Here is a 17,207-nt window from a genome sequence, read left to right as displayed (position 1 = left end):
AATTTACTACAGCGTTACCATCTTAATAACATATGTTTCACTTTGCCTCTTCAATATTTCCCGCATACAGGTCCCAAACCCGGTCCGCCACGCAATCTAACCGTCACGGAGGTGTCCAATGGTTTTCTGATCTCATGGCAGGCGCCACTGGAACGCGCACACATCGTCAAATTCTACACGATCAAGTATCGCACCGACGCCCAGTGGAAGACGCTGAATCGCGGCCAAATACGGCCCGAGGAGACACAGTATTTAGTTAAGAATTTAGTCGGCGGTCGTACGTATTATTTTCGCGTCTTAGCTAATTCGGAAAAATCCTACGAGTCCAGCGATGAAGTGAAATTTCCGGTGCCGGCACGTGTCAAGCATAAAGCAATAACAGCCGGTGTCGTTGGGGGCATCCTGTTTTTTATTGTTGCGATCATTTTATCGGTTTGTGCCGTAAAAATTTGCAATAAACGTAAACGACGAAAACAGGAAAAAGGTAAAAAACTGCAACTACCAGTGAAGCAAGTGTAAAGCGAATGCACAAACGTTAAAAACAAAAACAAAATTAAAATTAACACGAAATGGTTTTTGATGATGACCAGCAATATGGAACGCACGAGCGCCAACGCGCCCACGTTTTGTGCTGTGTGTCGTGCCAGTTGCGCGCAGCATGTGGACAAAATGGCGGCGCAGCCAACAGCCGCGCCAAGCACGCCAGCGCCGGCGACAACCCCGCGCGCCCTTGGCGTTGTTGGCGCGGATTCTGTCCGCGCTGCGGCAGCCATGCGGCCCATAAAACGCTGCGCTCCACTGTGCCACCGGATGCGCTGCGTTCCTGTGCTGGTCTCAGCTCAGCGAGTACTTTATAACGCTAAATAAATATATATATATATATATTTTTAAATAGATATATATACGTAAATGTTTTTTGTGAGATTCAATTAAAATTTTTATTGCGTATTAATTTCCAAGAGGGCCTACCCACATTAATGTATGAAATTAACTTTTTGCGTAAATTTGCCAATTAATATTTCCACTTTATCGCTTAATTAAATTTTAAAGCTAATTATTATGATTTCGATAAATAAAAAAGATAACAACAAGAACAAAAAAAAAACACAATTTATAACCCCTTAAAATGTAGCGCTTTATAACAGTAACACTTTCTTTTATGTATATTTGAATATGTAGTTTTCGTTTTGTAAAGTACTGGAAATAAATTTAAACTCACTTTTTGTGTTCCAATAGTTTGACGTTGGCAAAAAACGCTAGCGTTACATAATACGAACAGTTCATGCAGGAATTACCGCTGATTAGTTAATTATAATTGCGTGCAACCAGAAATGATACGTGACTGATTTCGACTTTTGCTTAATTAAGAACACARTTATATATATATATATCGATGAAATCTTTTGCCTTTTTTGAAGCATTAATTGGCTTAAACAACAAGTAAATATACTCAAACTAATAATTAATGAGTACAAAATTTGATTATTTTCGATTTTTATTAACCAATATCATTTTGTACGCCATTTTGCTTTTGTTGTTAATATTATTCTGTATAATTATAATTATTTTTTGCTTTAAACACACATTCCGACAGCCTGTACTTGAATTAGAATAATTTCAGCAATTTAATTTATTAAGCTTCTAATTGATCTTATTAAATCTCAATGGAATATTTTTTTTTAATTATTACATTATTTAATTATTATTTGAATTTATTAATTTATTGTAAGTAGAGTGTGTAACCCAGTAGATATTAATCTCACTGCAGTCAAAACAACTAGTTACGAACTAGCGTATAACTATTAGCAACCGTAACTAGTCAGCCAATTGTGAGCTTTCCATGTAAGTAACTGATAGTTTAACGTATAATTGCCAAATATCGGTGAAAAACAAACCAGTTTGTAACTAGTTCGAAGCAGATGTACAACTATTTGCGTTACGATAGCTTATACCAGCTGATTTTCAGASCATACATTGGCCTAGAGTTCATTTCTAATACCAGATGGCTTTTTKTATTTAATGCAAGCTGAAGTGTATGGAGTGCAGAACGTCAATGAATTTTGCGAAGTTTTGATATTTAATTCAGATACTTCCTCCAGCCCATTGAAATGTGGAACTCCCATATATCGAAGCTGTGTTCTAGATATGACATTGGCTCGCATTTGTCTCTTGAACGGTCCCTTGGACTATGAAACTTCCAGATATCGAAGGATATCGAAGCTGTGTTCTAGATATGTCATCGTTAATAGTGGCCGTACGGCTCGCATGTGACGCTAGTAAGTTGTGAGCTGTGACTAGACCAACCAGCGCCCCGCAGCCTTTTTGAGCTTTAGTATATTCTTACAACTTACACATGATCTTTTCGTGACCTCGTGAAATTTCACTGCATATGTGATGTCAGAAAGATATGACCCGTGACTAGCCTTTTCGAGCTCGCGTATTTTCTTTTGGCTTCCTTACACATGTTCTTCTTTATCCTGTAAGCCTCAAAGGCATTCCACCTCGCCTTGATTCATCTGTCAGCCCTTTCAGAAGTTTCACTGTATACAGCTTTTAGTAACAGTCAGACTRCTRGCACTTTTGGCAATCTCATCAGCTATGGCCTGGAATACAGTACATGTATATGCAGCCGCCTTCCCGCAGGCAGTATATCTATTGCCTTCCTACTTTTTAGGACAGTCTTTGACGAAATGCGATATGAGATTATTGCTTCGACGTATACATTGATATTATTTACGCCATTTCCTGGGTTGATGGCTATTTCAGCAGTTTTGCTGATTGCAAAGACTTCCGCATTCMATTTCGCCGACGCCCACTCCATCAAACATTTTTAATGCGTCCGTATATAAGTTAGGAGATCCGCTGATGGTTCGTGTGCATCTCCGCCATTCATTTTGTTTTTTTAGTGAGACGTGAAACCTTCTCTTCCATTATTTAGAAGGCAGCGTGCCGCTGTATTTGCTCCAGTGGTTTCAATTACGAGATTGTACTGGCAGCTGTCCACCATACAGTAAGACTGACTTGACTACTAGTATGTAGCAGCAATACATACAGGTGTTAGGCCCCTAAATATCTTCTTCCTAGATACTTTGCTGTCAAAAATTACTTCCAGGTACTTGGTTTGATGATTAGTAGTTACCTTTGATCATGGAGGGTTTCCATGACTGGGTTTTGTACTGCTTGTAAAGAGTACCATATCCGTCTTACCGGCATTTATCTCTAGATTATCCGATATCCTTCATTTGTGTATGAATTTAGAGCGCTTTTCACCATGTTGTCTGGATAGGTTATCAATTTAGGCACTCTAYCTTCAAATTCCCAGAAGCTATTTTGCTACAAGTGACCACAGGAGAGGCGACAGTACATCCCCCTGARGAATTGCACGCACTCACGCACTGCTTGACGGCATCTTAATTAGGATTTTCTTCAAGWGTTCTGTGTTTTCGTTGAGAAACATTTTTCTTTGGGGAAACTGTGCTCTTTTCAACTTACTTTTTATAAAAATGCTTATAAGTGTGCTACTTTTCTAACTAGTTCATTTTAGTCAAGTAAGAACCCTGACTAGATATGCGACTCAAATAGACACAAGAGTCGCTGATGAAAACGTGCACTCAATTAAGTCAGAGGTTCAAATGAAACGGGCCTTATCACACCAAACAAAAACGGTTCTAAATTTCGTAGAAATATCTTAATTACTCAAAATCTTACGCTTCGCAACCAAATCCATAATTAAATACAGTTCGGAGCCAATTATCACGTACAAAGCAGTTATGCACTATATTTTAAAATACTCCAAGTAATATTAATCCACAATAAAATAGGAAATTATTGCACTACGCATTATTTGATATCCGCGTTTCGCTTTAGAAATGTCAGTTACAATTGCCTTCATGCGAAATTCACATTTAAATTGCAGCGAAACGTAATTCCCAAAAAAAAAAGCGAAAATAAAAATTATAACGGTAATAATAAAGGAGTRGAACACAAAATGAGCGCTTTCAATGCAAAATCAAATGCAATCAGCAATGAAATACGTGATTCTGCCGCTTTGCTGTTGAATTAAATTTTATTCGACAGCTGAACGCAAACCGCAGCGGAGTTGTCACCGCCACTCAATCGAGCGCCACACAACAAAAACAACAACAATGYGCGCACTTATTTCGTTATTTTTTTGTGGCCAACAAACCGCCAAACAATTTAAATGCGCGAGTTCGAAATATGCGACCGCACTGTCCTCACTGGAATTTCACAGCTCGCGTCTAAGCGTTCTCACTTTGGCCGTTTTGCTATAATTGAAATCAGCACGCTGCAGCCGAGAGTCATGCATATAATGTACTCTTTTATGCGTATTAAATGTGGTTTAAAAATGCATTTTGCATTTAACGGTATTTTGGTATTTAATGACTAAATGATTGTGAAAATGCAATGAGTTAGGAATACTAATACGACATGGCAACATTGATGGCATAACTAACTAACGAAGTCAGCAACCAATTTTTGGTAAAAAATTGAGTGTGATTCTGAATTTTATGGGTGAGCTTTGCTCTGCTTCGAATTTATGGAATCTTAGTGACCCTTGTTTGGTTAAAAAACATGATTTGCACGCATTTAGTTTTCAGAAATTCCTTTATTACCGAAAACTAACGAAAAGAACATGCCACATTTTTATTATTATTGTATATGTCGTCATAGACATTTTTGGATGAGCTAACATACYGAATCTATCCCAACCATAGAAATTTGATTTTTGTGATTTTCTTCAACCGAAGTAAAGCTTTTAAGGTTTTTCCCCCTCAAGCAGCAAATTTGACAGAAAATTAAAAATTTTAAATTGTTTCCGTTGAAGACCGCAATAAAAGTTTGCGCTCAATGTACTACTTTGTATTATCTAGCCTTACAGGAGAGAAGTGAGGGAAAGTGATTAGCTTAACTTTCAATTTTACCGTATTTCCTGAAACCTAACTTTGACGCTTATTTCAGTATAGCTTATACTACATACTTATTGGCTTTATACGCTAAGACGCTAAAGTTTCCAGCACTTTAGAATATTTTTATTCCGTAGTTCTTAATTTACGTTTTTAAAAGCGGTTCTTTTATAAAACAACCCTTACCGAACCAGTGGAAAATATTAATTTATATTCATGCATAGTTAAAGTGCGGATTCCATAGAAGATCAGAACCACCAAATTTTTTGCTATGCACGGCCTTTGCGGCAGTATGTCATCATCGAAAAAGTACCGTCTTAAGCCCGTGGAGGCCTATCTGCTTGCTGGGCATCTGGTAAATATTTATGCTAAACAAGTGTAGTGTAAATGAGATAATGCTTATGGGCAGCTGGCTGAAGATTTTAGGCCAGTGGAGTCAGACAAGAATGGTATCATACTCGAYGGTGATCCATGAGAAAGTAAACACAAGGTTTCTATTTCCCAATAGAGAAGAATGTACCAATAGCTCGTTAATCTACAGTTCCAAMCAAGCCAAGCGGCAATTAAAGTTATGCAAGTAAGCAATACCTAACTAAGTGGATGTACCACTTAGTTGCTTCAGTGTAGTGTTGGCGGTGAATTATATTTCTAGGTAAAGGGAGCTTAGGAACATTGAACAAAAAATAGGAAAAGTAGAGTTGGCAGAAGGCAGCCTGCAGGTGAATGAGACGGAACATGTACCACGACTCTCAATACTCCAAAGTAAAAGGCAGCTAGGGTAGAAAAGACGAGTTTCTTTTACCAAATCCACTGAGCTACTGGATAAGACTTAATTTAGTTACCACTCGAGAGCACAATGGGCCTAATGCTGGTCTAACTGCGGCTGCCAGCGGTGTAGCGCCCCCAACCAACCAAAGGTTATGTTTATTATTAGATGATCTATCTTTATTAACTTTAGGTTTAGAAAAACCCTCTTTTCTTTCTACATTTAAGCTTTTCCATCGAATTACGCAGCCTTCYCATATTTTAGATATGTTTTTGGTTCTCAAAAATTACTACGACAGGTTTTACATCCTGTCGGAGACTGATTTTTAATGTTATTTTTAGAAAACATACTAAAAAGGTATGCTCTCCTTACTTTACATAGAAGTAGATCGCGGTTTAAGAACTGTTGAGAGAGTACTTAACAGGATGACGCACAGCGCTTCGTTAATACTTTTCACACTCYCTCACAGTATTCTAAATAGCAAAATAATAGCAAATGTCTGATATCTAACTTTTTATGGAATATATAGATAATTAACTATGTGTGCGGACTGTATTAGATTATTGAAAATATTTGCTGAAATATTAAACTCAGTTATGTTCGATTTTTATATATCTTTTGTATTTATAGCTGCTTTTGTTGGGTATTCTGTTGAAATTTTGATTTTTTCGGTTATGTTAACTTTGCTTTTTTTCTTTCAAATTATACGAAAAACTACTAAAAACATACAATTACAATAACACAAACCAAGTAGCGTGTAAATACTTTGCAATACATACATGTAACTATGTAAGTACTATAGCTGAATTAAAGAAATCGCACGCGTACTTAAAACAAAAGTCAAGACTCAAACACAGAAAGCATGGCTTGGCGGTCAGAGCAAACTCAAAATACTCTTTTTTTGGCAGGCTTTATTACCTGAGTACAAAAAAAAAAAAAAAACAAAAAAAAATGTACAAAACATTGAATGAAATGTTGAAATCACCTTTACCCGAATTATTGAGGCGTGTTCTTAGTTTCCTCGTCGTTGTTTCTGCCCAGAACTAAGTTCATTGCCGGTAAAGGTGCCTGAGCGAAATGGGCAGACGTTTTTTGTAAACAATTCACGCACAAAGGTGGTAAAATCAAGGCCCAAACGACATCTGATAGAAATGATCGCGTCGTACAATAAATTCAAAACTCAACTAAAATATTTGCATGCAATTTCCAACTCACTTGAGTCACACAAATTAAACGTTTTTTATCATTCAATATTGCTGCAATTTGCTCGAAACGAACCAAACAGTTTTGCAATTTTGAAATAAATATTCAGCACATTTCGATAAACTTTACATACACTTCGGATAACAGGCGCTCATGCAGTACATGAGGCCTCGGTTCTCACCTTTGCCCGCAATGTCTTAAGTGAACGTAATTAATTTTGGAGAGCCTCCGAGGAGTATGTAATTTAAGATCTGAAATTGCCGAATTCTGTTTGGCAACCTAAAACCTTTCAAATACAATAAAATTCAATGAGAGCGAACGCGCTAAAGAAAGAGACGRTCAGTATCGATAGGAGAATTGCGCAATGCGAGACTGCTAGGTGTGAGCATCGAGCTTTTAAGGTCAGTTTTTGATACAACACGTTCAACCACATGAGTGGCCACTGAGCACATTCGGGCAAGCAAAGTCACCAAAAAAACAGAAAAGAAAGAAAGAAATGAAAACACACAAAGCCAAAGCTGGATTTTACAACAAACAAACAAAGAGAATGTCAAGCTAAGTACAAGTGTTCTGTGAATGGGGTAAGTTTTAACATTTAGTTGAATTTCGTGTGTCAATGTGTGCTGCTTGTTTAAGTCTTTTCCCTTCAAATCGCCAGCGACGCAAAGCGCGCTTTATATGACTTATGTACACATATTTTTCATAAAAATAAATTTCTTCCACAAACTATTTTGCAGCAAAAGAAAAAAAGCAAATGGTGATGAAAAAACGGTCACGACTCGCCGCACAGCGCCTTGAATTGGAAAAGCGTTGAGAAATTGCGAACCAAAAAATAACAAAAAAGARAGAATCACAGATTTCTTTTGACTTAGTTTAGAAGAGCACAATCATCATAGCACTCTTACATTAAACTTGCGCCATTTTTACAAACTCACACACACACACTCACGCATACTCGTATATATGCGTTTGTCATAGCTCATGCATCACATACTAGTACATTGAAGATTACACACACGTACAACTGCCGTAAATTGTCATGATTTCTATTGCATTTTACTTTCCTTTACTTCTACTTTGAAATGATTGCTTTACGAATTTCCTTTCATCAGATTTAGATTATTGTGTTTATTTCCTTCAAATAGACGCGCACTCGACTGAAAGCTGTAACTAAAAATTCCTTTTATAATTTYCAATTCTACTTAAAATGCTCACGAAGCTTTAAAGCTGCCATATTTTGCACAACGACAGCATAACTTAGATATGTACTGTAAACAGCTACAGAGCTTTGGGTTTCAAAAAAGCTTTATAAAATAAATTTCAAAAATAAATGAGCTTTTGAAAAAGCTCTAAAGCTTGAAAAAAGCTTTCGTAATTAATAAAATAAAAAACTGTAAACAGCTGTACATATGAAATAATCGACAAAGCGAGTCTTTAAAATTTTACACTCCAAAAATCTTTTAGAAAGCCCTTCTAACCTGTGGAARTTCAGCTCAAACCAGTGTTTTGTGATTTTCATTGAAGAACTGTTACGCCTCTTGGCATGCAGAAATTTGATAAATTGCCAAACAAACTTGTAAATAAGCTTTCCAAAAAGCTTGCGAAAAGCTGGAAAGCTTACCTACTTTGTTGCGAATTCAAAAACCTTTTTTTTTTTTTGTGATATGCAAGAACTGATGTGCCTCTGCACATAAATTAATTTCAAAAAGATTCATATGAAATTACCTTTTCAAAAATACTAAAAAAGCATATAAAATTATGTAATCAAAAAGAAGAAAGCTTCAATATGAATTGCTGAACGAAAACATATATTTATATGGTAGCCACCAAAAGTATAATATTATATAACATCTATAGCTTCAGAACKGACCAAASCTTTATCAAACAYGAAAGCTTTCGATCACAGGCCGCTSTAMTTGCTTTCTAGCTCAAGCTTCTAGATAAAACTTAACAATCGCGCTCTCCAAATTGCTTTCTAGCTCAAGCTTCTAGATAAAACTTAACAATCGCGCTCTCCAAAGCTGCACGTAATTAATTTTTTATCATTGTAGCAAAATATAAGTAGAAGCTTTAAAGCTTTAGCAAGAAGCCAACATTTTTCAAATCGTTTTCTAACATCAAAAACCGTTTCACCACTTTTTTTTTAATCACCTTGTACAAACCGATCCTAAGTTGAAATAAATCCATTATTAGTGTCTYCATATATGTATACCACACTTGCATACCTATGTATAACTAACCAATTTTTATGTATGTATGTATATGTGTATTATTCTCTTGCTGTCGTCTTTTTCGGTGTTCAATGTGCGTGCTTGCGTGCGTGTGTGTGCATTTCATGTGCGTTGTACTCCCCCCATAGTGATGATTAGTGGCACGCTCAAGAATGTGCCTAACAAGTGTTTAAAATAGAGTGTAAACAATTTAAGCTTTTATCTGAAAATGACATTTTAAGGGAGCCTTAAGGCAAGCTTTCAACTAAAAATGAAAATTTAGTGGAAGCTTGATGACAGCTTTAGTATAAAAATGAAAGCTTTAAAAAAGCTTTAGTTTAAAAGTGAAAGCTTTATGAAAGCTTTAGTATAAAAGTAAAAGCTTGATGCAAGCTCTAGTAAAAAAATTAAGACTTTAGTATAAAAGTGAAAGCTTGATGAAAGCTCCTTATCTACATAGCTGTATACATATTAGCCGAAATAGCATAATTTTAAACTTTTTGAATAGTATGCGCAATTGTAAAGTGTAAACTCCCACACAAAATTAGTTTGTACGCTAAAGAATTGGCACGTCCCAACATAACAGGTTGATATAAGAAATGTCAACATACATAAATTAGTTATACATTAGTTGATACTTATAAAGAACGCTTCACATCTAACCGCTTATAAATCTATATTTCATTAGAACGAGTATATATGTACACATATTCATATTCATTTACTGCATATGATATATTTCTCTTTTTGGTGTCTGTTATTTACTTACTTTCGTTAACCCATTATTATGCGATAAATTTTGTTATGATTTTGTGCTCATAATTATTATTTTCGCCTCATTAAAATCACATTTGGAATGTGAAATAAGATTAAATACATATAATATATTATATAAGTATACATACAGTACTAATGCTAATGTCTTTCGAATACGAATTATTCAWCAAAATGCGTAAAATTCTGGTTCTACATTGGCTTAAAATCGTTATTCGTGGTGGAGAGTGTAACTCATATGTCTTATGCATAATACGCTAATTACTCATTTAACACCTTAGAAGCTTCGGCATAACACATTCTATACATATATGTACATATGTATGTAATTGCATTTGTATGTATGTCTGTATATGTGTATGTAGTTGTATGTGGATTATTTTAGCGACTAAGGAACGGTCAATACTCCACCAAAATTAATTGTAGAAATCATTCGTTTGCAGAGTTCAATATGGTAGCTTGCCGGATAACGGATGCCCGTAATATAGCGGCGAATAATCATCATTTGCAACACCATCAGCAGCAGCAGCAGCAACAACAGCAACAGCACACGCAATTGCATCAACAACACCAACACCATCAACTACAACATAACTTGCACAGCCGCAGTACGGGCTCGCTTTCCGCTGGTCAAGTGCCTTTAAAAAAGTAAGTATCCCCGAGAGAGGATTTTAAGGGTTTGAGGGGTTGGGGGATGTGAAGACAGTATACACTCAAACATATATATACACACATWTAATTAGAAAAAACGAAGTATTGACATTAATTATAAGGGGCTCAGTGAAAAGCATTCATCCATATATGGGATGGTAAGAATACAAAATAAATTGGTATTTATACCCTGAGCAGGGTATATTGAGTTTGTAACAGCAATCTTCGGAAAAATGGTCAGATCAGATAGCTGTAGCATATAGCTAACAAGTTCATAGAAAAAATTTTCAATATTCGAAAAAATTTTCAATCTTCGAAAAAAAAATTTGCAATCTGCGAAAAACAAAGTTCAGATGAGATAACTATAGCATATAGATGCCATATAAATTGTACGTTTGGAGTCAAGCTCTTCGAAAAAATTATACAATCTTCGAAAAAAATTTCAATCTTTGAAAAAAAGTTCAGATGAGATAACTATAGCATATAGCTGGCATCTAAGTTTAACATTTAGAGTGAAGTTCTTCAGGATAWTTGTGTAATCTTCGAAACAAAATTTTAATTTTCGAAAATATTGTTCAGATTTATTGACCATAGCTGTCATACAAATTTAAAGTTTCGAGTCAAGTTCCTCGAAAAAATTGTGCAATATTCGAAAAAAATTTCAATCTACGAAAAAAAAATTTCAGATCAGATAATTATAAATAGCATAAAGCTGTAATACAAATTTAACGTTTCGAGCCAAGTTTTTCGAAATAGGGCAAACTTCCAAAAATTGTGCAATCTTCGAAAAAAAAATTTCAGATCAGATACAAAAATTTGCAATGTTCGAAAAATGGCTCAGATCAGATAACTAATATAGAAGTTTAAGGGTTAGATTCTCCAAAAAAATTTCGCAATTTTYGAAAAAATTGTTCATATCTGATAATTATAAAATATAGCTGTCATACAAGTTGAATGTTTGGAGTCAAGTTCTTGTAAGGTGTCTTTTGTATTTAAGAAAGGAATTATAGCTTCAGTACATACAACCGAAAAATTATGAAATCTTTCGATACTTCTTACCATTGAGTTCCTAGCCTATAGAAAACAAGTTCACCACATAATGCAACAACGCTTCTTTCACATATCAAACACACCACATACACGTCTATATAATTTAAAACCAAATTCTTTTAACAAAAGCAATATTTTAATAACATAAAAAATGCAAAACAAATCTGTTTTATATAAGAAAAAAATGTCTCAGTTAATAAAATTAATGTTTTTCTCTTTCTTCATAAAAACCCAATGCCTATATAAAACATCGTTYATGCCAAAATCACRCAAAAAATATATCACTTCACATTAACTTTCAACACAATTGAAAACCACCATCGGCAATTCGTATACACGCGTGAAAAAAATTTAAACAAAAAGCAACACTGAGCATTTTCGTGATTATGAAACCGTTTTTATAGTTCCAGGTCCATCATGCCATAGTCAAAATCGTAAGAGAATTTATGCATTTTAAACTTAAATATTCACTAGCAAATTTAATTGTTTATTAGAAGTCTTTGTTTAAACAAATGCCTGTTTTTTTTGAGATTTTTTCGACTTAACGGTAAAAGCTTTATTTCGTTTGAAATGTATTGGCTTAAAAAGTTCTGTATTTTATGAAAATCAGAGTTTTTTTTTTTTTTTTTGGTCTTTTGTTTCCCAAATTCGATACATTTATGCTCCCTAGGCGCCTGAACCCAACTCAAATATTGTCACTTAGTGAACGTCCAATAATTTGTCTTTTTTTCTGTTAAAAAGTTTTGTAGTGTTAGGAGTTGGCACATATTTTGACGAATATGGCTTCCGCGACTTGTTCGAAGACGACTTTTTATCCATCACACTTTACTTTTGAAGTTTAAAACTTTGTGGTGTTAGGTTTTTGAGCAGATTTTGCCGTCTCTTTATCCAGCTTTTCCCAGAATAGCTGACCTAACCTTGTCACAATCCATATAAAGTTGGGTTTGTATACTGACTAATGTCTAGTAAAAGATATATTCACTACTTTTCGAGAYTGCTATATATACATTCATAGTCTGTCTTCGTCTGACCCCGTAAACTTGACAAATCCGTTTCTTAATATGATTCAAGCACCGCAGGTTCTATCCAACAAGATAACGATAAATGCCAAGCATATGCCTCTCTCTGAAGAAACTATGTATATAGCGTAAAACATTTTTTGTAGTTTTATATATTTTTTCTTTAAATATACTTCGAAGAACATTAGCTGATTAGATATTCCTCTWTCCGTTGTAATTTTTGGTGCGAGCTTTCGCAGCTGTTTTTCGTTTGACCCAAAACCTATTTGTTGTGTGYTTCCTAGTTGAACTTATCGATTGAGTATTTTCGTAGTTCTGAACGCATTTTCAGCATTCGTTTTTCATAGCTGAACATGTTGGCTGCGTGTCTGACATTTTTTAATTTTACTTCATTCTAGTTTTCCCATTTGTAGTAAATAACGGTAATTACATTTTGTTTTATCATGACCAGTATTTAATTACGTTTCGCTCATTATGGCATTTCATAAAGTTCATAATTATTTTTATTACAACAACAAACAAGCGTTCTAACATACCATTGTAAATATCTGTTGTCTTTTTTATGTAATTCGAATGCAATAATTTCTGGATTTTGAAGACCACAAGGTTTGCATTTACTGATTATGTATATCCATACCATATAATATTATATATGTATGTAAATATGCGTAACATAAACTTTTAAGCATGCTCACCAGTTTGCACTASCTTTCTTATTTGAGTTTGGCACGTAGATGGTATTTTTTCTTCTTTTTGCTGTAGAAGCTTTCTCTTAAAACATCCACATTAATTTATGCACTTTTTACGCTCTTCCCCGCACAGATTTAAACAAGCCCGAATATCAAGTCTAACCACGATACTAATTGCTATATTGCACTGGATTTGGCCGCCGGACCGCTGCACCAACTGCCACTCCATCTACAGTTCACCGCATGCCGAGGAGGAAGGTGCACGYGAYCGCCACTCCGTTAGTCAAATTCAACGGTCTGTCGACGGACGGTTCGTAATCTCGACCGCTAAGGCCGGCAGCAATGGCAAACTCAATGCGCTCACAAGTGGTGCGGACATGGAGGGCGTCGATGAGGTGGATACCGACACCGTACGTCGCAATAGCCACGCTTCGCAAAAATCTTCCAGTGACGATGGCGGCTTTCTGTCGCGTCGCAACTTTATTACGGCGCGTGCCTCCTGGCGTCGTCCATTGGTGGCCTCACCTTCGCAACTGAGCTTACAGTCAGCMGTCGGTTCAGCGCGTGGTTTCCTGCAGGGACTCGGTGGCCTACTTCGTGTTGGTAGCAATGCTGCGGTTGGTGGCAGTAGTAGTGGGCTCGCGGGTATTTCGGCAGCTGGCGCCGTGTCTGGGGTCGGTGAGGATGTGGCTGGCAATGTCGGCGCGCGTTATCAAAAYATCTACCGYGGRCAGTATGGACAAAACATCTACCGCAATTTGCAGTTGGCGCAACCGGCACAGCCCACCAGTCGTCCACTGCATATAAATACTCTAAGTAGCGGTTCATATCTTGGCAGTCATCARTACCACCAGCAGCATATGCATAGCCTRMACTTAACACCCAACTTGTACACACCGTCGCGTATATCACGCATATTTTCCAGCTCGCCAGCCAGCACGCCGAATGACACCTTAGGCAGCGGTACCCATCAGCATATTAGCGGTCTCGGCGACACTAGTGTTGGCGGTGGTGGCGGCTTACTCACTTCACCGTGGTCGCTGACGACACCTGGTAGCGGACATCTGCATCCGCATTTCAGCGATTTGAGCAGCGTGTATCCAAGCTCRGCCGAGCGTTCATTACCGACGCCATCAGCGACTAGTGGCAATCTCAGTCGTTATCGCTATTATGCGCACGAGCTGCCATCGCTGCGCACCATACAAGAGGAAACGCGACGCTACAACCAACAGCAACAAGAGGAGAAACAACAGCAGCAGCTGCAAACATCAGATGGCTTCGTACCACTACAAATACCGTCGCCACCATCATGGCGGAATTACTACCACTCCCAGCTACCATATCACAGTTACCGACCGCGTACACGCTGGTATCCACGTCACTACGCACGTCTATTTGGACGCACACAATCGGAGCTGATGTCGCCATTACCGCATCTGAATCTCACGCTACGCTCTGCGCCTGTAGGAGCTATGGGCTTGGAAGCTTCGCCAGAGTCGCGCTCCAGTTCAAGTGGTTTTGGCTCGAAGAACAACTCTAATCATCCACAAGGATCTCATCACTCGGGCAGCACGAGTGAATGGCGATTACTGCCGCCCTATCGTCCACCGCCACCCCCGCCAGCCAGTAACAGCGCTTACTTCGGCATCACAGCGCTGTCTGCACAGCAGCAGGCACAGGCACAAGCACCAACAAGCCATCATCACCAGCAATTGCACCACCCGCCCTTATTCGCTTCCAACTCACTGCCCTACTATGCGTCTTACAGCGRAGCAGCTGGTAGCGGCTTGCATCAGCAACAGCGGCAACAACATCGACCGACAACGCCACCCTACACCATGGAACACTGGCTTGGTATGATCTCAGACCTCGATGCGGCCACGGATAATGTAAATCTACCAAAGTCGGTAGATGTGGGCAGCGTCGATGGGCACTACGAATTCGACCCGGCCACCCCGACACCCAGCGCTTCCACACCCACCGGCGGCCTGCTACGCGATGATCTCAATTTGCACGTGGACACCACCGGCCATCACACGCTTGGTCCGCTCAGCAGTGGCAGCCTTTACCACAACGCTGTTAGCGCGACCACAGTCACTTCGGGTGCCGCCACATACGCCGGTCCTATGCGTAAGCAACGCTTCTCACGCTACGACAATGTGGAAGCGCGCTTGCAGGCGATGCGCGCCGAGTTCTACGAGTACCGCAAGCGACAAGCGATGCAGCAGGCGGGCGTGGCTGAACTGGAGAGTGTCTGCTGAGTTGAATCTTTGAAAATTGTGAGCGTATGTGTGTTAGTGTTGTAAGTAACGTGTGTCTAGTTAGCGATAAGTAGGGTTAGACTAAGTCGTCTAAAGTATAAAATCAAATGTAACTAATTTCCAGCYGAACAAAATGCAAACGAATGTTTTAATGCTGCCCAAMAAAAGTTATCGCAAAATTTAAGGAATTCTTAGAGACCGTGTGTGAAGCCTGTGCATTACTTAGCGACAGCGCTTAATCACTTATTTCATATTCTTAGTTATTTAGCAATAAATACACTACTGAACTACTGATGTCTGATGGCAATACTCCCGAATGCTGTTTTTCAAAATATAARTACAACTGCTCGTTTTCAAAGAGATTGATATGTAGAGAAAAAGCTCAAGTCGTACAATTAAATGTGTAGATCGCGGAAAACTTTAGMTGCAGCTTTCTGAGAAAAAAAACTCTGTTCGATGCTGTTAGAAACCACATTTTCTACTAAACAGCCTCTGAAAACGACTTGAGCGTCTTTTTAAAGCTCTTTTGAAAACCATTTCAGACAACTTTTGAGCTTTCTTGAAGTTTCTAAAAACTTTATATGAAAAGCTTTCGTCACACTCTCTTCCAGCTCTCTTCTCGTGGCTTCAAAAACCGTTATATGAGGAGCTTTCATCACACTCTCTTTTCGCTCTCTTCTTGTAGCTTCTAAAACCGTTATATGAAAAGCTTTCATCACATTCTCTTTTCTCTCTCTCTCTAAGATCAAATAAACTTGAACATTTCCCGTACATCGCGCACTAATCGAGTACTTAGAGTACAGTTGTGGGTAATTAATTAAAGATTACATTGAAATGACGAAACGCAAGTAACATTAGCGGCAGTTTTATGCTAAAACTAAGCAAATGATCCATGTAAATAGTAAACATTAAGTCCTATTTGTAGCAAAGTGAAAACAAAAAAAAAAAAAAAAACACAAAAACAAACCACAAAACATAAAACATTAAGGTAAACACGTATTGTAATGGTGAGACACTGAGTATCCAAAAATATAGCAATTGTAAAGATATATTACAGCAGTAATTAATTACTACATTTAATTACATTTAAATCAATTAAAACGACACTTTAAGTACGTTAACTTAAGCAGAACATTACTAACTTTAATAAAGCGTAAAAACTGAAATATAAATAATAAAAAAAACATAGTTATTATTAGCAAATGTATTTAAAAGAATAATGATTACCCGAAATCAGTTAAAAACTTGTTAAAATACTAAAAATAATTTAACCTGTTTAACTGAAGCAAAAATAATAATCGAAACGAAGTGAAAGTAACGGAAGCAAGTAAACGTTTAGAAACGCAGCCATTGAAGCGCGAGCAACGGAGCAAACACAAAAGTAAAGTAGAACAGTAACAACAAAAAACAACAACAAATACTTAACAAAATTGAAGTGAGTTTCCCTGTACTAACAAACAATGAATGGACATTACTAATTTGAAAGAAAAAAAAACACAAAAATCTAAACTTAAGTAGTTCAATATGTATTGAGGAAATTATGAAATAAACTAACGCCAAGTAATGCAAAAACACAAACAAATGTAAACTAACAAAAAAGAAAATAAAATTAAACATAAATTAAATAATAAAACACTTGAAGACGAAAGTAAAATACAT

The 17,207-nt window shown here is 37.1% G+C and overlaps 1 protein-coding gene across 1 annotated transcript in view; it reads left to right on the top strand.

Annotated features, from left to right (window-relative positions):
- The window catches only part of LOC108970892 (protein turtle), a gene marked incomplete at its 5' end in the record, with an annotated part of 54,491 nt that extends 37,989 nt beyond the window's left edge, over positions 1-16,502 (top strand). The window contains 3 exons of the mRNA XM_018936589.1: positions 71-484; positions 10,322-10,526; positions 13,421-16,502. Of these exons, the coding sequence (XP_018792134.1) occupies positions 71-484; positions 10,322-10,526; positions 13,421-15,548 (2,747 nt within the window). The remainder of the gene's footprint in view (positions 1-70; positions 485-10,321; positions 10,527-13,420) is intronic.
- Between the last annotated feature and the right edge of the window lie 705 nt (positions 16,503-17,207).

The sequence above is a fragment of the Bactrocera latifrons genome, unplaced genomic scaffold (assembly GCF_001853355.1).
Source record: "Bactrocera latifrons isolate USDA-ARS-PBARC rearing strain unplaced genomic scaffold, ASM185335v1 scaffold_314, whole genome shotgun sequence".
In the NCBI taxonomy this organism is placed as follows: Eukaryota; Metazoa; Arthropoda; class Insecta; order Diptera; family Tephritidae; genus Bactrocera; species Bactrocera latifrons.
The sequence above is the reverse complement of the archived record's forward strand: the minus strand, read 5'-3'. Positions and strand labels throughout refer to the sequence as shown.